The 26,014-nt window shown below is 42.9% G+C and overlaps 1 protein-coding gene across 4 annotated transcripts in view; it reads left to right on the top strand.

Annotated features, from left to right (window-relative positions):
- Positions 1 to 26,014, top strand: part of FOXN3 (forkhead box N3) — a 352,205-nt gene that overhangs the window by 189,396 nt on the left and 136,795 nt on the right. For all 4 annotated transcript variants that reach the window (XM_074996645.1, XM_074996644.1, XM_074996646.1 and 1 more), the window contains exon 3: positions 3,148 to 3,284. In XM_074996645.1, coding sequence (XP_074852746.1) covers positions 3,148 to 3,284 — 137 coding nt within the window. The remainder of the gene's footprint in view (positions 1 to 3,147; positions 3,285 to 26,014) is intronic.

Here is a 26,014-nt window from a genome sequence, read left to right on the forward strand (position 1 = left end):
AGCACTCTTGTTTATTTCCGCCACAATTACACGTTTCTGATCCCAGCAAAAAATGGCCCTTTATAACTTTTAAACTTATCCTTAATAAAAATGCTAGGACCACAAGAAGGCTACTCTGCCAATTTTAAGTAGGACTATTAATGAGTTGAAAAAGTATCACCAGCACTCAGACTGTACATAGAGGTTAAAAGGTCAAATTTTGGCACTCCACCATGGAAAGTTAGCTGACCCCGGTCTAATGTATCACAGCATGTTTTTGAATATTTCATATGCAGTAATTTGCAGCGGAAATGTGACATGTCATCTCTATAGGCATTGGCAATATAAATAGTGTAGTTAATTGTATACTAGGCACATAAATGTACTAAAGTTATGTTAAAAGTATTTCATCAAGCGTGATGGCCCTTAAATGTAACTTTCAAAAATTGTTCCATGTTCTGCATTGTAAGGATTTCAGCAATTTTTCCTGTCCAAGAGTGATCCTAGCTTCATACATTTTTCTTGAAAAGACTCTAATATCTTTCTCACTCTACCTAGTGGGTGGAGGGCAGAATTGGGACTCAGAAGAAACAGTTCTGTTCATGGCACTACCATTGGTCTGCTGGGTGATCTTTTTCGAGTTTCTTTCCTGTTCTATTGTTCAGCTTCGCTATCTGTAAAAGGGAATAATGGTACTGACCTTTATGAAGTGCTAGCAGATGTATAAATGAAAAATGCTACAGAAGAGTTGAGAATTGTGATGTAACTACACTAACTTTAAAATACTTTGAAATGATGTTGGTATACGGAATTGCTTATTGCAAGAAATGAAAAGCAGATGGATACAAAATAGTCAAGCTTTTAGTTTTGGACTCTCAAGCAGTCATGGTATGAAACTTCAGGCCATTCCATTTCCACTGCTGGCATATTATAGATACTCCAATTTTACATATTGTACCTAAAAGACAGAGGTCTCCAAAGTGGATTGGTGCGGTAGGGTGTAGAGGAACATTGAGGGTGGGTGCAGCTGAGGTCAAAGCCAGGACTGGAACACCATCCAGCTCTACTCCAGGTGCTGGCTCCACCCCCAGTTGTGGTCTTAGCCTCTGCCATCTTGCCCCCAGCCACATCCTCCATCCTGGAGCTGTGGCCTCACTCCTAGCTCCAGCTTGGGGGTGTGTGGACCGATGGGGGCGAGGGGTTGTGATGTAAAAAGTTTGGGTACAACTGATCTAAGGTCCTCCTGGAAACCCCATTAAGTGTAAAGTTTCATGGCTAGGGTGTAAAGTGGAAAGAGACTGAGCAGTTTGTTTGAAACCCCATACATGTGTCTGCAGTTATATCAGTTTTGCAGGCCTGGATCCTGCAGTGAGCTCTAGGAAGGCATGTGACTATTCCCACATGGGGATCCACTGAAGTAAGCGGGACTTTGTGGAGGCTCAAGGATCTGTTCAAACAGATCCCGTTTCAGCAAAGGGTCAGTGGAGTGTAAATTATGGAGGAAGGTTTGTAAGAATCTTCTATAATATGTGAAGAACCTTGAAGTACCTTTGTAGGATAACAACAGTTTGAAAGCTGATGTTTCACAAACATGACAGGATTTCTAAAAGTAGAAGTATGCTTTCCACTCTCCAGGCTTAAAGTCATGTGCTAATTTCAGAGTGATTTATTTTGAACTCCACTTCATCATAACATGCAGTTTAACACCCTGTTCTTACTTTACTAAAGTAAAGACTAGGAAGGACTAGATTTTTGTTGGTAAATGTTAGCAAACGTTTTGCTGGGTATACGCAAACTGACAACAAAATATTCCCATGTGTGAAAATCTAAATTTACAGATAGACTGAAAAAGAAAATGCTTTAATAAGTTAAAGTTTGACTTAAAAACATTTACTTTGTGTATTTTGACATGATGTAGGCAACTTGTTCTATCCATTACGAAACTAACTTTTTACATTTCAACATCTACTGTCCTTACATAATTGTTGTTTTGCCTCTCCCAAATAATGACAATAAAATGCTTAAAAAACACACAATTTTTCACACCAGTGGAAGAAAATTAAATTTGATTAAAATAGGAAAAATGCTTCAACACCAATATTTAAAATTATTAAAAACAACCAAAAAAATTGAATTCTGCCAACCTGAGATACAGTACTGAGGGTAAGTGTGCTGAGGCTGTATTGTAATTTAGCTCTTTTCCCCCTTTTCTGGAAAAGTCAGCAACTCCAAAAATGTTACCAAATTACTTCAGTATGTTAGACTACTTGAAAACCTGCAACCTCTGCAGCCATCAGTAACAAAAATAGCTGTTTATTTTATGAGTTTCTCTTACAGACCTAGTTATCATTGTTGGATGCTTTTAACAGGAAAAGTAGTATCCTGTGTCTAAACTGCCATTTTTTCTAAGCCCAAGACACACTTTGTCTTTTTAAGAGTTCAAACTGAACTGTTCAGCATATCTACACTCTGACCTCTGATGGTACGGATACAAGGACTGGAGCGTGTTGCTTTGATCTGCAGAATAAATATTGAATTTTGTAGGTTTCCCCATCAAGACTAATAGTTATAGTTCTCAGTGTGAACACAAAGGTTAAAGTTAGTTGCTGCTGGTTTAACCAATCAGAATTTCTCAGTAGCCTTCAATAACTTAAACTCTGGTTTTATTGGATTTTTTTGTTTGTTTTGTTTTCTCTGGAAAAATGGGGGATGGATTAATTTGCTTTTGTAGAAGAACTGTGCAGATGTCATGTGGCTGTAGGATTAAGACCATTTATTTTTAAAACAGTTGCTAGGGTATTTAAACCCTTCATTTTTATCCCTGTTTCCAGGGTTTTTTTTTTACAACAGCAAAACAAATCATATTTTTATTGACTTTTAAAGAGGAATCTGTTTTTAAAGTTGACATGAAAAAATAAGAAATTGTAGTTATTCTTCTAGTGTCGAGTAAAGGGGAAATTGCAACAGTTTGGGCTTTTTTCTTTGAAGGCCTCACTTTAAATAGAATTGAAATATTTAATTATAAGTTAATAACCTCTGGCAAACAATGGCTGCTTTTGTCAAGAAGCAAAAAGAAATGCACCGTTTTTCCTTTGAAAGTGTTGCTTATACATGTGGCAATTCAATTGGACCATGTTTATCTTTTTTACCTCTTTTTTTTCTTTGCAGAGTATTGGAAAGGGGTCCTTGTGGTGTATAGATCCAGAATACAGACAAAATCTCATTCAGGCTTTGAAAAAGACACCCTATCACCCATATTCACATGTGTTCAATACACCTCCCACATCTCCTCAGGCATATCAAAGGTAAGAAAATTAGAACACCTTCTGTAACTACTATTTCTATTTTACTGCACTTTCAAATCTTTGAATAAACATGACTAATCAGAATAGTTATGACAGTGTTGTAGTGAATAAAATATTGAAGTACAATGAGTAGTCAAATCCTTTGCTTAATCTACAGTATTTCTTACCCTCTCAATCTCTTTGATAGCAGTGTTGATCCTAATAAATCCAAAGACTGGAAGTAGCATTGTTTTCATGGATAATTTGCAAAATTTCTCCCAAAAGCAAAATGAGCACACACAAAAGCTTTAAAATATCAGTTTGTCCTGTTTTGGTAGATAACAGTATAACTCCAGCTTGCAGGGCGCTGGTGAATTATTTTCTCTTGAGCTTGATTGAGTAGTCTTTTAAGACTGTGTTGTCAATGCAACTGTCAAGTCTCCATGTAAACCCCACATCTAGGTGATTTAAAACTCTTTTTGTTGTGGTTACGGGCTAGATGAGTGCATGTGCTTACATTTATCTCAAAGCTGTGCAGTGGAGAACAATGGAGGCTTTCATTCTCACTTAGTAATGAACTAGGTGTGTTTATCTGGCCATTGCTTATGTTAACTGCTAGGAAAGAGCATTTGAGTGTGTCCCACAAAGGAGAGAAGTAAATATTTGTTTCTCAGTGGATATACTGTCTTTTCCACTGCTAATATAAAACCTACATTTTAAATGTTCTAGCAAATCTTGGTTTGATCAGAAATATATTTTTGTTGCTAAGATCTTGTGAATGCTTTTGTTAGACCCCATAAAATCAGAAGGGAATTTTTGTCTGACTTCAGAAGTATGCCTGCTACTAACAGTGTGGATTAATGAGTGATTTTAATGGTTTTTGTCTTTTCAGCACACAGTTTTAAAAATACGAATCTAATATTTGTCCTGCAAGGAGGCGGCAATGCACAAAGTGATTTCTTTCAAGTAACATTAATGAAGTTCTTGTGCATCTCTGCTGAGCAGCGCATTCCATCACATGGCCAGACAATCAATCTTCACTCAGAGATTGGGAGGAACAGCTGGGCTTTCGCAGGAGACTGCTGTATGTCTGCCCTTGCTAGGCGATTAGCGTGATGGTAACCATAGTAACTAGAATGTCTCCATAGCAACGCATAGCTGAGACAGGTGCAGTTGCATCACAAGGCTGTTTGTTGCCTGGCGAAAGGACAGGCCATTAGTACGCAGATATACGCTATTGCATTGGTAACATAACCCTACAAAGTGACTACAGTTTGCTTAAAACTTTTTTAAAGGACATTGTTCCTGTTTTTGTCTGTTTTTCATATAAATCAACAGAATCATGTGTTATATGAGCTGACTGATCATGTAGTTTTTAAGAGCTCAAATATAATGTGGGATTTACTAAAGCAAAGGGATAAAAGTTGGAGAACTGCAGCAGAGGATCCAGTATTTGTTAGACAAACTTAGGTTTAATATTGGAGCTGCAAGTATCTTTTCTGTATTCCCATACCGCCCTCTCAATGAGAGAGGTTTTCCACTTTACATGTGTCTCCTTGATCATTCATCAAAAGCATCCAGTGTCCTATATTCTCTCAGATAGTTAAATAATTTAAATGGTTAAATTGGAACTGACATTAAATACATATTCAAATAAGCTTTCTTTATAGGCCTGAGAAGTCTAATGACTTCATTAATGTGTTGGTTAATAGTAGAAACAAAGGGTAATCTATACAGACAGGTTGAATATGCAGATGTGTTAAACAGAGTCTGTGGAAAAAGTAAAATTGTAATGCTTAGAATTCTTCATCCTACGTAGTTGTAGAAACAGAGGGAACTTTTTGGTTTATGTTAATCTCATTGGCAGAGAATGCTGTTTAGGATAGTTCACGGCAGGTTTTTCTGAAAGTGCTGATTATCAATTTGTAGAGCACTACCCTACACTCGTTGGGGAGAATAAAATCTTTCTCCAAAATTAGACTTTTGCAATTTAAAGGCATTGTTTTGCTTGACTGAAAATCAATTTCTGACCAAAGATTTGAACTTCAGTATGAAGCAACCCTCCTCCTGCAATTGAAAGTTAAACATGTACATCTTGTTGCTAACATCCATCTCCCTTCAAATTAATGGGACAGATCCTCAGGTGTATTCTGACAGCTTTATGCTGCTCCACTGGTATGTGTTGGCTGCTGGAGCCTAACTCAGAGCTTTGTCTAAATGAAGGAAATTTGCACTAGTGTGACCACGCTATGATAGTGTGACAGGGTCAGGCCAGAGGGCTGCTGCAGCAGGGAGAAAGCAGCCCAAAAAGGGAGAGGTTCCAGTTCCTTTGGTAATGGGAGGCAGACTGCTGCAGGGCAATCAGGAGTAGCTGGCAGGAAACTGGCCCAGGCAGATGGGGACCATCTTATTTCCCTCAGATGCCGGTGGCAGGCCTTTTAAAAGCTGCTTCAGGTAGAGGGTGGCTGGGTGAGAGAGAAGGGAATGTAGTGTAAATGTAGCCAAAGAGAGACAGAGGCACCAACGCTAGCAGCTGTGAGTTGGGGATGGCTGGGGAGCGAGCCCAGAAGGAGTAACCAGACTCCCATCCCAGGAACTAGCTGCTAGCCCAAGGATGGCCAACCTTGTTGCATTGGGGGCCACATGGCAATTTTTTACATGTTCCAGAGGCCGAACACTGAATAGCCCCAAACCACTCCCCCACCCCCAGGCTTAACCCCTAGCAGCTACAGACCGCCCCCCTCCCAGGAACTCCCTGAGCTGCTGCACCCCCACTGCTATTTTGCCAGGCTGCCGTCTCTTCACTATAGCTGTGTGGCTCCCCCCAGTCCTCCTACTCCCTTCCCCCAAGTACAGCATAGCAGGGGTAGCTCCCTGCCCTGCCACACTGAAATAATGGGACTCGGTTTACTTGGTTCAATGGCCAGATCCCTCCTGCTGGCCGTTAAAGCAAATAAATTGAGTTCTACTCTCTCCGGATGGGAGGGCAGGGAGCTGGAGGAGGCATGAGCAGCGGCAGGAGCCACAAATGGCTCCTTAAAGAGCTGACTTCCAAAATGGTGTTACTACCGGCTCCATGAGCCAGATGAAAAGGCTCTGCAGGCTGGATTCTGGCCTGCAGGCCATATGTTGGCGACTCCTATGCTAGCCTGACCGCTGGTGAGGGGAGAGGGCTGCTGGCTAATCCTAAAGGCTGTGTGGACATGGCAAAGCTATTTCGGGATACTTTGGTATGGGCTGAGTTCCATGGCAGCCCATAAACTTTGGGTGACTGCATCTCACAATAAAAAGAAATTATGCTGCCTGAAATGTCTTGGGGATGGGAGAGATTAACAGAAGAAATTAAAAGTTTTATAATCTCAGTTGGCAGGATCCCTCAGAGGCAAACTGATCCATTGCTTGTTTCTTTTTGATGTTGCAAAGAAACAAACATACAACAAACAATTTCGTATATTCATAAGAGGCTTGGAGACAGTAGTGCACCTCCCATGCTCTATCTATACTTGAAGGAGGAAGAGATGTCATACAACATCTTCAGCCAGAAGCTTGTTGAACGCAGCATAAATCTGAGATTCTTCTAAAGAGAACTAGTCACTTTATGAGTTGACTTGGTTTTGCATTGGAATGTCCTGTGTCAAAGTCATGGTACATGATACTATCTAGTAGAAGAGCTATAAAATGATTCCCCTGGTTGTTATGACTGGCTCAGTGTTAAAATAATATGATTCAGATGAGAAAAATGGCCTAATCCACAAAGTTTAGAGCTGATTTGCTATAAAGTGTTGGGATTTTTGGATCCATTGTGACAGTGTGCTCCCACCAGTGCATCCAGATAACATTAATGCAAGTAACAGCTATACTGGCTGTGTATTACAAGGAGACTGGAGCCTAAGGAGTGCTGAGATGGTGCTGGTTCTTTGAAGATGGTTACCCAAAAAGGTAGATATGGTGGTGTTAAACATTTCAATTTAATGTGTTTACTTAGGTTAAAAATTACCTCAAACTAGCTTTTATTTGTTTTGGAGGGATAGCCATGTTAGTCTGTAGCTTCACAAATAACAAGTAGTCCTGCAGCACCTTAAAGACTAACACACATTTATTAGGTCATAAGCTTTTGTAGGTAAGACCCATTTCTTCAGATTATTGGAGCAGACAGTTGGAATCCAGGGTTTATATAGCAGGCAGAGTCTTCGGTCTTTAAGATGCTACAGAACTGCTTGTTGTTTGTGAAACTTTTATTTTTTCCCCCTCATTAAACTCTTTTGTCTAAAAATATCAGAGCGTCTGAGATAATTGAAAGGTCAAATTTAAAAGTGCATGTTCTAAAGAAAAGCCTCAATTACTAAATTATTGAATAAATTGTTCAATAACTTAATTGTATTCAGTTTGTAAGCATCCAGAGGATACTGGGTATTTAAGCATGGATTTGTCAAGAACAAATCTTGCCAAACCGGTTAATTTCCCTCTTTGACAAGATCACTGACCTAGTGTATTGCCGGGAAGCAGTATACATTATTTATCTGGATTTGCAGGGAGAGGACAGGGGATGCGGTCCTACATGGAATTTTGGACAGGCTTCAAACTCCCTTAGACAAAGAGTTAATGGGCATAAAACAGACATAAAAACACTCCTGATCCACAGACCTGTTAGTCAGCATTTTAATGGAGTGGGCCATTCTGTTAATGACTTAAGAGTTTGCGTGTTACTGAAGAGAAATTTTCACAGCACCCTTCAAAGAGAGGCTGCTGACCTCTTTTTCATATTCAAATTTGACACATTAACATGTGGTTTGAACCAGGATTGGAATTTTCTGGGTCACTGTAGGGGCTCGTTTGCATACTTGGCTTAATCTAATTTTTGACTCCCCCTCCCCCACCTTCTGCCCCTCTTCTCTCTGATTTGCTCACCTTGATAATTTTTTTTCTGATTGGTCCACCTTGATTACTATTTTTGGTTCTCTGTGCCTTAAATATTGAGTCTATTCTGGTATAGCTATGGTCTGAAGAAGTGGGTCTGTCCCATGAAAGTTCACTTAATAAATTATTTTGTTAGTCTTTAAAGTGCTACTTGACTGCTTTTTTGTTTTGATAGTATATAGACTAGCACGGCTTTCTCTCTGTTAATGTCAGTATAGTCATCTAAAAAATTCAGCCTCTCTCTGTTCCCTTAAATACGTTTATTTTAGTTGGGCAACTCAATGTGTAGAGTGTGTGTGAGTCTGCAGGATTGGGGCTTACAGTATGTTTTTTGTTGTTTGATTTTCCTATTGCTGAGTTAATACAGTTATTGGAGAGCAAGTTGGGTTCTCATCCGGCTTGTGTATTATCAACAGATTGCAAAAAGCTTGGCTAACAGAATCTTTCTTGCTGATGAGTGGAGTCAGAGCCCACCTAGACTTCCAGATATTAGGTTGACGTTTCAGGGCTGTTAAGTAGACAAACCCAGACTTGATAAGTATTATAGTTTCTTTGAGATTACCCAAGTGTTGAACTCCACCAGGCCTTTTGTAGAAGAGGGTGTCAGAATGGTGCTTCATTAATGTGCATTACTCAGTGATCAAAATCTATTAACTTACATTACTTAGGTCTATCACAAATGATTCAAAAGCATCTTCTTGAATGAAGTGTTTAATTCATAACTGCTAATCAAGAACCCAAGACGTTTAAAATTTTGTGTGGTAATGGGGTGTATGTGGGTGTATGGAGGAGGAACATTAACAAAATTGTTTTCCTCCCGTTGCTGTTTGCTTCTTTGAAAACTTTAAGAACGATTTAGAATTTGTAGTAGAGAGGTTAATGGTTAACCATCAAAATTAACCTAAATGCATGAGCCTCCCTTGTGGTGTGGGTATGGAGTGCTCCAGTGTGGCCAGAGCCACCCCTGCCTGCAGCAGACTGGGGTGAGGGTCTCTTGGGAGGCAGGCAGCCAGCTCCTTGCCCCAAACTGGAGCACCCTCACCCACAGCATGCCAGGGACTGCAGCTGCTCTGGCCACGCTGGAGTGTTCCCCCACCCCCCACACCCTCATAGCAGCGCCCCAGGGAAGCTTCAGTGGGGCTGGAGCAGACTGTCCCTGGCATGCTGTGGCTGGAAGAAGGGGTGGCTGGGGAGGCAGCTTCATCCTGGCTGGGCTGGAGCAGCCTCCTCAGCCACCCCCCATTTAATTGCTTAACTAGTCAAGCAATAGGTTAGCCTACTGGTTAACCAATGAAATGGGAGTTTGCATCCTAATTTGCAATAGCTCCTCCAGTAGGTGTCTTTTTAATATTAATGTTTCTGATCAAAATGGCCTGGCTCTGCACATACTTCTATTTTTAATAAGTAATTTGCTTTGTATGCAAGTATTGTACAAGTTGCAAGTAATAGTCCAAGCACAAAGCATCACGTTGACTGCAACTAACAATACATTTGGAGCACATTGTATTAAAACACTCAGTGGGCGGTGTGCAGACTGAAAGGAGTCTATTGTCCAAATATCCATTTGGAAAGAGGTTGACTGTTATGAGCATATGATTAAGAGAAGTCAAAGTTTCTTCTGATGCCATATGCTGTGTTTAAAGCTTTTCCTCAGCAAATAATTTATAATTTAGTATTGGTATTCTTCCATATAAACGTCCCTTCCTTTAATGAAAAAACTGACCACAGCATGCTAGTGTTCACCCATAAAAGTAGATACTGTTTCATTTCATTTAATAGACAGCACATTGTGGGTGGAGGATGATAGTTGCAGCTTTACAGATGTTTAATTTTCTGGATTTTAGAACAAAACAAGTTTGTTTTAATTTATATTGAGCATATTAATATAGAAACAGCTGCAGTTCCTGGAATGTGTAGATCACATCACTTGGGCCCCTGTGGTGAGCAGCCAATAGCCTGTTAATGTAGCTTTTATGTTGCTAGTTCATTTTAACTTAACAAACAATACAAAGTTGCCAAATTATACTCTAAGCAAATACATGCAACGGTCGGTTCCTATTGTTGTCAGTCTTATCTCTCTATCTCCCATAGTATTGTACATTCACCTGTTGTCTTATTCTTGTTCAGATTGAAAGATTGCTGTTGCTCACATAGTTCACTATGTCTTATGTTTGTGTCTAGTGCTTAGCACAATGTGCTAACAGAACCGATTTGGGACATTAGGGCACAACTGTAATAATAGCTCAATATTACAAATCTAGTAAGATAAACAGCAACTGTTAATACGCACAGTTTATACCTAGATGTGAACATCACACCACCAGTGAGTAACTTCAGATGTTGCCAAAACAATTGTAACAAACACAGAAGTGTTCCTTTATTACAATGACTCTACCTTTTCGGACTACCATATCCCTTTCCAGGAGCATGCTGTGTCTTGCTGATCCCCAAGTTTCACCTCATTTAAAAACTACTTGCTTACAAAATCAGACATAAAAATATAGGTGTCACAGCAGTCTGTTACTGACTTAAATTACTTAAATTTCTCATTTTTACAGTGTAATTGTAACATAAAGGGATTAAGTTACCAGTATGGATATTTTGTAAAAATGTATAGAATACAGAGCAGTATAAACAAATTGTATAATATTTTAATTTATACAGACCTTGCTAATGCTTTTTATGTATGTAGCCTTTTATAAAATTAGGCAAATATGTAAATGAGCTTATGACCCTGAAAGACATCTGTGTACCATCAGGGTTGCATAAACCCTGACTGAGAGCAACTGTTTTATTATACCTTCTAGTTGCTTTTTCCTCCTCTGTGGTCTCTTGCCTTGGAGAATCTAAGTTGTACCTGTTTGTTTGCACACCAACCACAGCTATGTAAATTAACTACTAAGACCTATTTTATGATGTTTCTAATATATTTGACATGGCCTCTTTCATGCGAAATAAACCTGTTTTACATCAGGTTTGAATTTTATCCACAGTATATACAAGAGGTCTGTAAAGATCTATATAGATCCAAAAGATGTTTGTTTAAAAGCAGCACAGTACAAAGAGAAGTTAGTTATTTTTGTCACCTTTCCATTTATATTCTTTTGTCGTCATAACAATATTTTTCCAAGTAGAACCATCAAAATAGCTTTCCGTCAAATTTGTTAGTTGCCATCATAGTTAAATTTTGTATGTTTTGTCTATTAAGTTAATCTGTAGAATCGTTGGGAATCATAGGGTTGGTAGAGACCTCAGGATGTCATCAATTCACATCAGGAACAATCCCCATTAAATCATCCCAGCCAGGGCTTTGTCAAGCTGGGTCTTAAAAAGCCTCTCAGGATGGAGATTGCACCACACCTCTAGGTAACCTAGTCTAGTGCTTCACCACTCTCCAGATGAAGTAGTTTTTCCTAATGTCCTTCCCAGACCTCTCCCACTACAACTTGAGACAATTGCTCCTCATTCTCTCACTTGTCACTACTGAAAACAGCCTCTCTCCATCCTCTTTGTAATCCCCGTTCAGATAGTTGAAGGCTGTTATCAAATCTTCCCTGACTCTTCTCTTCTGTAGATCTGCTGGCAATGTTGGAATAGCTCTCACTATTTTGAAAATCTTAATGTGGAAAAGCCATGGTTGTCTTTCCAGTAGTGTGTGAGGTTTGTTTCCCTGTAAAATTAAAGGAATTTTTTAGTAGAATGGTAATGGTGTAATAGAAGACGTTCTTCCTTGCAGGGATGGCAATTGTATATATCGATTCTGAAGATGTAATGACCCTTTGTGTTCAATGTTGCAAATATGTCATCTCAGTACTTAAGAATCTTTACATTGTAATATGACAGTGGGGGCTACTGAACAGTATGCATTGGATGATAGTCTGTTCATAATTAGGGTTGAAAACAGATTCTTCTTCGAGTGGTCCCCGTGGGTGCTCCACCGTAGGTGTCGGGCTCGCCCCGGCGCCACAGCTCAGAAAATCTTCAGCAGTCTCCGTCGGGTCGCTGATGCGCGTCGGCTCTTCATGCGTTTACAGTCATGTGCGCGATCTGGTCCCCGCCAGTTCCTTCTCAACCGCCAACAGCTGCAGACGGAATCCTCTCCAGCTCCAACGCCCGAGACAGATAAACTCCGTTTTATTCGTTTTACTAGTTATAGTTATATTTAATAGTTATTTAGTTATTATAATATTGGTCTACTGTGTATATAGTTTTGTTCTAGAAGCAAAAGACTGTTTTAGGGATTGGAGCGGCCACCTCCGGGCGGACCCGTTATTTTTCACAAGCCTTCAAAGGCTAACAGTTGCTATTGTTTGGCAAATAGACTGTTCAGTGCGCTGTTAGCACTTAAGGACTCAGAGAATTAAACTCTAATAATGTCCTCCCCCGGTTTTAAAAAGTGCGAATCTTGCTGGGAGGCCATGCCTGCTTCGGATGGCCACAGCAAATGCATCCGGTGCCTCGGGGAGACCCATGTTCCCCAGAAGTGCTCTCATTGCTCCAAATTAACAACTAGAGCTAGGAAATATAGAGAGATGAGGCTCAAAATGCTTCTCTTTGACAAAGCACTTCAGCCTACCATGTCAGAGAAGCCCCATAAGGAGGACTCTTCAGGATTGCACAAGAGGAAGGCTGCCTCTTTGACCTCTGTGCAGAAGAAGAGAAAAGCTTCTCCAGCTCGATCTCTGCCTGTCACTTCTGGGAGTGGGATGAGTGAAACACGGGGTCCGGGCCCGCTGGCTTCTTCTGCTAAGAGAGCTGCGGCGCATGTACCCGTGCAGGGGCCTGCGACTCTTAAGGAAACGGCACCGAGGGCCGCGCAGGCGCCGGAGAGATCGGCACCGGCTCCTGCGGCACCGAGAGTTTTGGCTCCGATGGCACTGGAGCGTCAACACCTGGCACGGAGCCCTACGGGGCCGAGTGAAACACCCCGAGCGGCACCGAGAACGACGGCACCAAGCACAGCACCGGGGGCAGCAGAAACCACCACGGCACCGACTACGGTGTCGAGCTCTCTGGCACCGATCAGGCCTCCACTGGTACTTGAGAGAGTGAAAGCCAAAGCAAAGACCCGGCACTGCAGTCCCTCCCCTGAGGTAATTGCGCTGCCATTATCGCCGCGATCCCCACCCCGGAGATTCAACGAGCAGCAACACCTTCAGCCTGCCACAGGCTCCCATCTCGCTTTCTCCAACGTCCAGCTCATGGAGTTGCACGCTCCTCACCATCCTCCGGCAGAGACCCCTATGAGTATCATCACAGAGGATCTCCCCCTACGTCGGTGTCATCTCAACGATCACGTCACTCCCTGCATCACCCTTACGCCTTTGGGTCGTGGTCCAGGTCCCCATCACCAGGACCCTGTCCCTGTTGCTATGACCGCCACCAATATACAGGACATCAACATAGGAGTTCGGCATCTCGTCATAGATCTCCATCAAATCCTCCTCAACGTCACAGTGCACAGCTTCCACCTGGGGGAACACCACAAGTTTCCCAATCAGAGGCGGGTTCAAAGGATTTTGAACCTCACTTCGAAACTTCAAAAGCGCAACCATATGAATACAGCCAGGATCCAGAGGACCTGGAGGAGAGATACCACAGTGATGCCTCCTCATCCTCCCCAGACGAAGCGGTTGTTCCTGGGGACATCTCTCCCCCAGATGATCTAAAACAATTCGAGGAGCTGTTCAAAAGGGTGGCTCAATCTCACGACATTCAAGTGGCGGAGGCACAAGAAAAGCACCACAAGCTCCTTAAAAACCTCAGGCCCCCTTCTTCCTCTAAAATAGCTATACCATTGGACGATGCAATTATGAAGGCAGCCACTAACATATGGCAAACTCCGGCCTCCATTCCTCCTACCAACAAAAGGGCAGACAAAAAGTATTTCGTCCCTGCTAAAGGCATGGAGTGTTTTTGTTTAGTCATCCACAGCCAAATTCGCTGGTGGTGGAATCCTCTCAACACAGAGCCAAGACGTCCCAGTATAAATCTGGGGGACTGGACAAGGACATAAAGAAACTGGATCTCCTCGGTAGAAAGGCTTACTCGTCATCTACCCTGTTGCTTCGCATGGCTAACTACGCTGCCCATTTGTCGAACCACAATTTCGACAATTACTCTAAACTTAACCACTCTTATGGACTTTCTCCCGGAGGATAAGAAGCCGGTCCTTAAGGCAATCGTACGGGAAGGATACACGGCTTCTCGAGCGGGAGTCCAGATTGCCTTAGATGTAGCAGACACAGCGGCTCGTGCAGTAGCTACTGCGGTTGTAATGCGCATGGAGTCATGGCTCCACACCTCAGGCATTCCCAAGGATCTGCAAGTAAAAATAGCAGATCTTCCCTTTGACAAAATGAAATTATTCGCCGAATCAACCGACTCAGTCTTGCACTCTAGTAAAGATTCCAGAGCGACACTTCGGACTTTGGGGATACACACCCCACCATACAGAAGGAAAAATTTTTATCCTCAACAACACCGTTATAGTTACCAACCGCAAAGTACCCATTTTCAACGGGGGTATGACCAGGGGCGTCATCAACAACCACCGCAGTACAAAGCCCCTAGGCGTCGACCTCAACAAGGCCACGCCCCCTCAGGGCAGAATATAAGACAGCAGGTTTGACGGGTATGTCGAGGGCCGCAAAACCAAGACCATATCTCAGTGCCAATCTCAGTACATGTTCCATCACCGACTCAAGCCATTCTACCCACAATGGAAAAACATCACTTCGGACAAGTGGGTATTGGAGATTGTAGCCACGGGGTACACGATCCCCTTTCAATCATTACCTCCACCAAATCCTCCCACCGCACCCCTTCTCAGGGACCCCTCTCACCTAACGGAGCTAAGGCGGGAGGTGAACCACCTCTTCTTCATAGGGGCAGTGGAGAGAGTACCGGAGGAATTTCGAGGCAAAGGCTTCTACTCCAGATACTTCCTGACGGAGAAGAAGACAGGAGGTTGGAGACCCATTTTGGATCTACAGGCACTCAACCAATATCTGTGCAAACAACGCTTCAAGATAACTGCGATGGCCTCAATAATCACGGCACTAGACAACGGAGATTGGTTTGCAGCCCTCGACTTACAGGATGCGTATTTTCATATTACAATTCACCCAGCGCACAGACGCTTCCTCCGGTTCATCGTGGGCACAGATCATTTTCAGTACAGAGTCCTTTCATTCGGTCTCTCTTCGGAACCCAGAGTTTTCACCAAGACTCTAGCGGTCGTGTCAGCATACCTGCACAGAGACAGGGCGTCTTCATCTTTCCGTACCTGGATGATTGCCTGCTAAAGGGAACTTCCCAGGCAGAGGTATTGCAAATGAAACGCATCACCACAAACATTCACCTCACTGGGCCTCATCATCAACTTCTCAAAGTCAAAGACCAAGCCCACACAAAACATAGAATTTATAGGGGCTCGGATAGACTCTGTCACGTCAAGGGTATATTTGCCCGATGCCCGTTTTCGCGCCATCGAGTCTCTAGTACAACAAATAACATACAGCCCCATTGTCTCAGTCCTAACGTGCTTACAATTACTGGGGCACATGGCGACCACCACGTTTGTGGTACAAAATGCCAGGCTACACATGCGAGGATTGCAGCATTGGTTGGCAACCGTATACAAACCATCAATCCATACCGTTCACAAGATGATGGTGTCACTCACAAAGGAGGCGCGAAGGTCACTAACATGGTGGGCAAACCCCAAGAATCTACTAACAGGGGTGCCTTTCCACCAACCACAAATTACTGCTTTCATTACAACAGATGCATCCCATACGGGATGGGGGGCACACATGGACAGCAAAACCACTCAAGGTTTATGGTCCCCTGTAGAGAAGACACTGCATATAAACATACTAGAACTCAGAGCAGTGTTCAATGTGTGCAGGCATTTTCGGAATTATCTGCATGGAAAAGTCGTCGGTGTAAATACCGACAACACCACCACCATGTTTTATATAAACCGACAAGGTGGGGCCAGGTCTCGTGCACTCTGTGTGGAGGCGATCCGGTTGTGGAATTGGTGCATTGCCAACAACATAACCATAAGAGCTTCATACTTACCCGGTGTCCACAACGTGAAGGCAGACCAACTCAGCAGACACTTTGCGCCCACACACGAGTGGCAGATCCGTTCAGACCTGCTTCACCAAGTGTTCCGCAAATGGGGTTTTCCCCAAATTGAGTTGTTCGCCACTCGCGACAACAAGAAATGTCTCCGATACCGCTCCAGAGCGGGCATGGGACAGGGATCCTTGGGGGACGCCTTCATGATCCCATGGAAGGGCCCTCTACTCTATGCGTTCCCTCCCACAACACTAATACACAAGGTCTTGGAGAAAGTCAAAAGGGAGAGAGCGCGCATGATACTCATAGTCCCGACGTGGGATCGGCAACAATGGTTCCCACTGCTTCTACGCATGGCACAGCATCGGCCGTTTCCCCTACCAACAGTACCGGACCTCTCACACAGGCTCGAGGGTCAATACTGCATCCGCACCCTCAGAGACTTCGGCTACAAGCATGGTTAATCCATGGCTCAGGGCCCTAGAGACTACATGTTCAGAGGGAGTGCAGCAAGTCCTGGAGTGTAGTCGGAGGACTTCTACCAGAAAGATATATGAACATAAATGGTCACGTTTTTCCGCTTGGTGCTCTTCCAAGCAATTGACACCTCGGGACGCCACCATACCTATGATTCTGGACTACCTGCTACAACTCAAACAAAAGGGACACTCTCTATCCTCCATAAAGGTTCATCTTGCGGCTATATCAGCTTTTCGACATGAAGAGGATGGATCAACCATATTTGCCCATCCTGTTGTCACACGCTTCCTAAAGGGGTTGGTAAACCTGTATCCCCCTCGGAAACCAATACCGCCATCATGGAGTTTAGACTTGGTTCTACACACGCTTTCGGGATTGCCCTTTGAGCCATTTGCTACGGTCCCCCTTCGGCTACTTACCATAAAAACAACTTTCCTCCTGGCAATCACGTCAGCTTGCAGGGTGAGCGAGCTTGCAGCCATAATGTCCACACCACCTTGCATGATATTCTCAAAGGAGGCGGTGGTCTTACGTTTGCACCCAGCCTTCGTTCCAAAGGTCTCTTCAGATTTTCACATTAACGAACCTGTAGTACTGCCCTCGTTCTATCCTAAACCTCACAGTTCGAGTAAAGAGGCACGGTTGCACTTATTGGACGTGAGAAGGGCGCTGGCCTTCTACATTGATAGAACTAAGCTTTTTCGGAAAACGGACAGACTCCTGGTGTCCATTGCATCCAGGTCAAAAGGGGGAGCATTATCTTCGAAAAGGATTTCAAATCACATTGTGTCACGCATAAGACTGTGTTACGAGCTTCGCAAGACTCCTCTGCCAGTTCCGCCCAAGGCCCAGTCCACTAAGGCGATGGCGGCGTCGACGGCCTTCTTCAAGGGAATCGCGCTGAGAGACATCTACAGAGCGGCGACGTGGTCTTCCTACGACACTTTCGCCAAGCACTACGCCATGCACAGGATGCGTGATGAGGATACATGCCTGTCGACAGCAGTCCTTTCAAGGGCAAGCTGCGCATAAATTGGGTACCCACCTCCTTTTTCGGGGGGGCGTTACTGCTGGGTAGTCACCTACGGTGGAGCACCCATGGGGACCACTCGAAGAAGAAAGAGAAGTTACTCACCTGTGTAGTAACGATGGTTCTTCGAGATGTGTCCCCGTGGGTGCTCTGCTACCCACCCGTTCCTCCCCACTTCGGAGCTCTGTTTGTGTTTTTCAGAGACGTCCGGAGTGGTTGATCAGGAACTGGCGGGGACCAGATTGCGCACGTGACCATAAGCGCGTGAAGAGCCGACGCGCATCGGCGCATGTGCGATCCGACGGAGACTGCTGAAGATTTTCCGAGCTGCGGCGCCAGAGTGAGCCCAACGCCTACGGTGGAGCACCCACGGGGACACATCTCGAAGAACCATCGTTACTACACAGGTGAGTAACTTCTCTTTCCATTTCGAGCTCTGTTTTTAGACCTCTGTGTGTTTTCATCTAGTAGAATTTGGTTTGGCATGAAAAGTGGCAGGTGTCCTCTGAATTTAAGAATCCATTATTTAGCAAAGGCTCAAACGTTCTTGAGTTACTAGGAGTGAGTTTCACAAAAAACAGAGTCCTGAAGCACCTTAAAAACAAACTGCTTGTTTTTTGTGAAGCTACAGACTAACACAACTGCCCCTCAGGGAGAGAGATTTTGTTTTACCCTTATTTGAATTTTAAATGTTTGATTTTTCTCTGAGTAGCTCAAAATTGTCTTTTCTGTTAATGACATTTTCCTTAGAAACTTCTTATTAAGCTAAATTTGAAGAATGAAAGTATTAATTTAAATTACTGTGATTGTCTCTGTTAAGAATTTTATAAAGTTGCTCATCATAGTGGTTGCTGAGCGTGTGTCTTATCCAGTCTTTAGGGTGAGTAGAAGAATTTTCCCTGTGGTGGCTGGAAGCTGTTTGGGTAGTGTCTAACACAGTGGGGTCCTGGTCCATGACCGGTATCCTAGACAATGCATAGAAATACATGTAACTAATACTAATAGATGCATCATAGACAGTTGTGACCTATAGAAGGGACATGTTGGTTAGGGCTGGATGGAAAACTTGTGATGGAATCACTTTCCATTGAAATCAACATGTGTTACAAGATTGTATTTCATTTTTGCCATAACTGTTTTGAAGAAGAATGGCAAGGGGAGAAGGGTGGCTGCACAGCCTAATACGTACTTTACAAAAGTCTGGAAATATATGTGAATAAAATAAGACTGACTATTAAAACAGCGAACTTTTCTGTGTAGTGTGTCGTAAGACTGTGGAACTTGCTGCTACTGAAAATTGAGGGCAAAAATGATCAAGATGGAAAAGAAAAAAACCATTTTGTCTTGGTATGAATAAACTATAATGCAGTAAAAGCTGAGTTACCTGGAATTTGGATAAGTATCATGCTCAGTTAACCTGTACCTGCTGTGGTGGTGGCCACCCAGCCAGGGCCTACAGAGCGTGGCCTGTTGCCATGTGACCAGGGCAACCAGCTACCTGGCCATGATCTGCAGCAACGGGACCAGCTTCTGGTCTGGCTGGCTGGCTGGTGGCAGCGGGGCTGGTGGAGCGAGTCCAGTGACCCCACTCCAATATCTGGTACGTTTGATTATCCAGCACCCCCATCTGTCCTGGGGATGCAGGATAACAGAGGTTTCACTGTGTTCAGAATTATAATGTTTAATACTGACACATTTTGGAAGGGATATTAAGCCTCATATTTAGGGATTAATACAAGATTACTAGTATTAGAGATTAGTATGAACCCTAAAATGGGGGCCGATTAGCCCCATGTGTGTTAAATGTGGCCACCACCAGAATTTTTAATTTTTGTAGGCACAACAGCCTTCTGAGTGGTGATTGTTGAGGAAGGGGATGAAGCGGAAGCCCCTCTTCTCCCTGTTGCTCTTGGATGTGCTGCCTTGGCATTCACTGTTGCTGCTGGCGCTTGGTACCCTGCCCCACTTCTGGAGACAGGCTGGAGGAATGCAGGTGGCCAGTGGGTTCCCAATCCATTGTCTAGGGGAAAAGGGGTGTGGAGCTTGAGCCTGCATTTCAGTGGGGGTGGGGCTTCAGGGTCCAGTAATGGGGCCTCAAGCTTTAGCTTTCGGTGGTTGGGACTCCCCATCTACCCCCTCGTTGCTCCTGGTCTCCACAACCTTCCTTCAATACAGCAGTCCAACCTCCCTTCTGGAGCCTCACATCACAGGCACCCCTTGCTCCTTGTCTCTTTGGCACAGCACCCCCGCCCCCAACCACTGAACTGTAGATGGCATCCTTCTTCCCACCTCCACCCACCAGAATCCCCATGAGGCCAGCCTTGTTAGATCTCCCCAGATGTAGGGGTTAATCAATATGGTGTTTAGATTTAATAAACAATAGAGACAACTGTATCTTACTTTTTAGTTTTGAGTCTGCAAAGAAACAACCACCAAAAAAACCCACAAGCACTTAATCCCTACATAAGTAAATTACGGTGATTTGGATGTGTGCCTTAATTAATATTTCCTTAAATTCATTAAGTATTTTAGGAGAAAGTGTCAGAGTGGCCGCCAGCAAGAGTTGGTGGCTGCACTCTGAAGCCACCTAAAACTTGGTTATGAGAATTCTGGATTTGCGGGTCTCTAACTAGGGTGGCGGTTTTATGCCTTCCTCTAAATCACTTGGTGCCAACCACTGAGAGACAAGGTACTGAATTTTAAGGATATTTATTCTAATCCAATCAGTATACTCTTGTTCCTATATTCCTTTGTCCTGTTATCTGTTCCTTTCATTGGCTTCCCATGAACGTTCCACAGAAAACATTTTAGAGTGTTCATTAGGAATACTTATGCAGTATGTTGTCACCTGAATGTTTGTGTCAGATGTGTTGATGTGGCCATCTAAAAAGCTGGGTTTTTTTTTTCTGAGTAGAGTGAAAAATTATACTAGGTGGTGAAAATGACTTGTGGACAGTGCAAAAGAGCAAATATTTGAAGCAGTAGTCATGGTGAATAGTTTACAAAAACCCCATAGGCTGAAGTATGTTTGCATAACCCATTTGATTAGCAAACAAATTAGTAAAACTCACTTTGTTCTTGGATAATCTGTGAACAGAGAAAGAGGCTGTATTTGAATAAGCTTTTTGTAGTGAATAATTTTTCTGGCTTTGCTCCTAATTGTTAAATCTTTTGGACTATGAACATTTTTTTCCTAGAGGAAGTGAAGGGAACCCTATTGTTTTAGAATTCTTAAATTAAACTGGAGACACTAGTCTAGGGGCCTGGTCTACTCAGGAAGAGGTATGGAGTAAATTGCCAAAGTGGCATTTTCTTTTTCTCTCCTACTTGAACCATTACCTATTCCATTTTCAAAAATTGTCCCAGACTCCTTTATACAATTAGAAGTACCCCTGAATTGTGTATCCTAACTTCTCACTAGTTAGGACAAATCTCAAAATTTTCAGTGTGTCACAGGCCATGGCTTTCTGTAATAAAAAAAAAAAAAAAAAAAATCACTACATCTTGCTAGGCTTGTTGCAATGTGATAGTAAGTTTTGGTTCTGGTTTTTGTGCATGTCACCACTCTTCTCTACCTCTTCAGCCACCGCATGTAAGATCTCATTGGGAACCTTTATGATTGCAACCTAGACTTTATTCTAGGGCTTTCAATTAATTGCATTTAACTCGCACAATTAACTCAAAAATTATCACCATTTTAATCGCAATAGAATACTGATTAAAATATATTTATTATTTTTGGAACTTTTTTCCACATTGTCAGCTATGTTGACTTCAGTCACAATACAGAATACAAAATGTACAGTGCTCACTTTTTATATTTTTAATACAAATATTCACACGGTAAAATCAGAATATTTTGCAGTTTACCTAATACAGGTACTGTAGGGCATTCTCTTTATTGTGACAGTGTAGTTTACAAATTTAGATTTTTTTCCCCATAATTGCACCCAAAAATTAAAACCATTCAGAACTTTGGAGACTAAAAGTCCATTCAGTCCTACTTCTTGTTCAGTCAGTCAAATTTGCATTTGCAGGAGATAAAGTGCTTGCTTCTTGTTTACAATGTTACCTGAGAGTGAGAACAGGCATGTGCATGACACTATTGTAGCTCATATCATGAGATATTTGCATACCACATAAGTTGGATATGTATGCCCCATCATGCTCCAGTTACCATTCCAGGAGACATGTGTCTGTGTTGATGATGGGTTCTGCTTGATAATTATCCAAAGCAGCATGGACCAACAGATGTTCATTTTTGTCATTTGAATCAGATGCCACCAGCTGAAGGTTAATGTCTTTTTTTAGTAGTTTCTGCATCAGAAGTTTGCACTCTTCAGACTTTGGAAAGATTGCTCAATACCTTATCAGTCAGATTTTGAAAGGCACTTCAGATTGTTAAACCTTGTGTTGAACGTTGTAGCTATTTTTAGAAATCTTATATTGGTATCTTCTTTGTGTTTTGTCAAATCTGTAGTGAATGTCTTCAGTCATCATACGAGACTGCTATAACAAGAAATGTGGGGAAGATAGAGCAGGAGGCATACAGTTTTCCTCTAAGGATTTCAAATCACAAATTTAATTGATACATTTTTCTAATGAGTGTCATCAGCATGGAAGCATGTCCTCTGGATTGATGGCTGAAACATACAGGGGCATTAAAATGTTTGGAATATCTGGCATGTAAATACCTTGCAAAGCCAGCTACAAACCTGCCATGCAAACATCTGCTCTCACTTTCAGGTGACATTATTAAACAAGTAAACAGCAGCAGCATTATCTCCTGCAAATATGAATAAAGTTGATTGGCTGAATAGGAGGACTGAGTGGACTTGTAGGCTCTAAAGTTTTACATTGTTTTATTCTTGAAGGAGTTATTTTTGTACATAAGTCTGTAAGTTTTACTTTCAGGATAAAGAAGGCACTAGTTTTACTTCTGTATGGTGAATTGAAAAATACTATTTTTTTACAGTGCAAATATTCATAATATAAAGCAAGCAATGTACAATTCATATTTTGTTGTAATTGAAATCCATATATGTGAAAATGTAGAAAACGAAATACTTAAATGGTATTCTAGTATTGTTGAATAGTGTAATTAATTAATTTTTAAAATTGCACTCTGAGGAAGCAAATACTATCATTAATGGTAAGCTTAACTATTTTGGGGTCAAATGTGCTACTTTGCTGGCTAAACTACAAAAAAATCTGACCACCCCCCAGGGCCATCCCAGCCATTGAATAGTTTGGGGCAGTCTTGTGTTTTGGAGGGCCCTACCCAGGAAAGTCTGGAGTATTGCTGGGACCAGCATTTGCAGTTTGGCCCATCCCCACTCTCACAAGCCTGCCATCTCCCAGATGAATTGCTCCACTTCACTGTGCACTCCAGGCCCAGGGTGCTCCTCTGAGGAACACAGCTCAAGGCTAAGCTCAGAGCTGTGCAGCAGGCTGAAACAGGTGCACTCTGCTTCCTGCAGCCATGGTGAGTGCGGAGGGTCTGCTGGGGGGATTAATTTTTGCGCCCTGCCCCAGGAATTAATTGTGTAACATACACCAATGTGGAGATGATGTGCGACATCTCCTTCATATGGGTGCCCATAAAAAATTCATTCTGCAGATGGATGATCTGTGGTGGGGTGAGGGGCTTGCAGTGTGGGAGGGGGCTCAGGTTGGAGGAACGAAGGCTGTGGCAGGGGGTGTTTGGACTCTGGAGTGGGTCTGGAGATGAGGCATTTGGAGTGAGGGAAGGATCTCCAGAATGGGGCCAAGGAGTTTGGAGGGCAGGAGTTAGGGTCTCAGGTTTGGGGTGTGTGGCCTAGTCAGAATTCATTGTCTTGTTTCAGAAATTACTGGATGAATATCAGTGGCCTGCATAATGATCTCTGTTCTTCTTTAAATGTATCCTTCTATACATCTAAATCGTTTTTGTTGGCTGTGCGGGCGAAAGGAATCAAACCTGGAAGTGGCCATCCCAAGGAACTAGGGAAAACTGGTTGCCCAGTACAGACAAAGTTGATAAACAAATGTTACGGTCAACTGTCCATTTAGGCCCAGAGCTATTGGCTGGAGTTAATCCTGGATGAAAGTATCTGTGAAGAACAAATGACAGGTAGTCCTCTGATGAAGTGGGTCTATCCCACGAGAGCTCATCACTGAATAAATCATTTTGTTGGTCTTTCAATGCTACATTTCTGCTGCTTTGTTTTGTTGGAGTACAGACTACATGGCTACCTCTCAGGTACTCCTAGTGTTAGCTTTCTATTTAGTTATGGTGGGCTGTGGCCATGCTTGGCCAAAACTTCGAAATTGCCATGCTAAGGGCCAAATCGAAGAATACTGATGAGGCACTGAAATGAATATTCAGCACCTCATTAGCATGCTGCTGGTTGTTGCAGTTTGAAAGTGCCACTTTCGAATGCATGTGGCATGGCTACATGGGGGGTCCTTTTTGAAAGGACCCTGCAGATTTTGAAATCCCCTTATTCCTCTCAGCACCTCTTTAGTATTCTTTGATTTGGTCTTTAGCATGGCCATTTCAAAGTTTTGACCAAATGTGGCCACAGCCATAAAGTTAGGGTTTTTCTAAACCTTGGATTTAACCTGGATTAGCGGATGGAACAAAGATGTGAACAACAAGAACAAATACCTTTTATATACCTCTTTCATGAAAAGTATGTGGGGTTTTTTGTTCCCCCTCTCACCAGCTGCCTAATTACAAGCAAAATTCATAGTAGCTCATTAAGGCTAGTATTTTAGGTCTCTCTTAATTGATACTTAATCTATATGAAAGTGTCCCTGTAGTTAGTTGCTTTGCATATGAAAAATAAGTAAAACCAGTTTTCTCATGAGATGACAAAAGAAATAAAACAAGTAATTAATTAGATCATTTTCTAAACTTAAGGGAATTAACAACAAATGAAGTTGAAGGAGCAGCCATTTGTTTTTCAGACTTTGCTTGTAAGTTTAATGTTGAAATATTTTTATGGAATGATGCTTTTTACATAACTTCATGATATATGAAGGGGCACCGTCAAGTGGATTATCTGAGCAATATGGACTTTTCATTACTGCATACATGCTACTGTTGGTTTCAAACTCTCAAAAGAATACAGAGTTGATGTTGCCAGCACTGTTCCTTCCCTATTTCCTCAAAGATGCTACCATCAGTGCCCTGTGTTTGAAGTGGGATTTAATCCACATCATGTTGTAGATCTCACTGATGATGTGGGATGAAATTTTTAAGGATTTGGCTCCCATTTAGTGGTACCTGATGGGAACTCTTGTGCCCTGATCACTTCAGAAAGTTTTCCTCTAGCTAGAAGGGGCTGGGTTTCAGTTCTTTTTAAGATGTTTGTCTGTTCCATAAAACAGTTCACTTGTGGGTATAACTTTCAAAAGTTCATGAGTGACTAGATAGTGATAGTCAATAAAATTTATATTTCTAAAGCACGTAGAGACACTTAATTTTTTTACCTAGAGCCTAACGATGGAGATAGGGAGAAAGGAATTAGAATCTCTGTCCTAGCTAAACATCTCCAGAGTAAAACATGGTATTGCACGTAAGAGATTCCACCAGGAAGAGCAGCAATTAGGTCAGGGTGGGTACAATATAACATGTGGTCTGGATACGGCCCACCAAACATGTGGATCCAGCCTGACATGGTACACTGGGGTCCCAATGTCCTGCGGCCCAGCAGGACCAGGCTCCCTGCCTGCTGCACTCCTACTTGCTACTCAAAGCAGCCAGCTGCTGGGTCTGTGGGTCTCTCTGCATGACACGACCTTTGGGGATGTTGCCATGCATTGACCCCATCCCGGCACAAAACTCGCGGCTTCCATTGGCTGGAAACCAAGCAATGGGAGGTACGTGGGTCCTGCTCAGGGTGTGCACAGCACATGGAACTCTCCTCCCACCCGACCACACAAGCGATGCTGCACAGAAAAGCACATGCTGGCCCCAGCAGCTGGCTGGTTTGCATGGTGTATGGGGGCATGTCAGGCAGGGTGCCTGCCCAAAAGTCCTGCCAGGCTGTGTCTAGAAGCCAACTACAGTAAGTGCTTCCCGGCCAGAGCCTACCTGTGGCACCCCAGGTCACACACCAAACCATCTGCACCCCTGTCCCTGGTCACAGCTCCCTCCCAGATGCTGGACCCTTTCCTATACTCCTCCCCCAGGTCAGACTCTTCTCTGGCACCCAAACGCCCTCCCAGACCCTGCATCCCAACCCCC

The sequence above is a fragment of the Carettochelys insculpta genome, chromosome 6 (genome assembly GCF_033958435.1).
Source record: "Carettochelys insculpta isolate YL-2023 chromosome 6, ASM3395843v1, whole genome shotgun sequence".
Taxonomy (NCBI): domain Eukaryota; kingdom Metazoa; phylum Chordata; order Testudines; family Carettochelyidae; genus Carettochelys; species Carettochelys insculpta.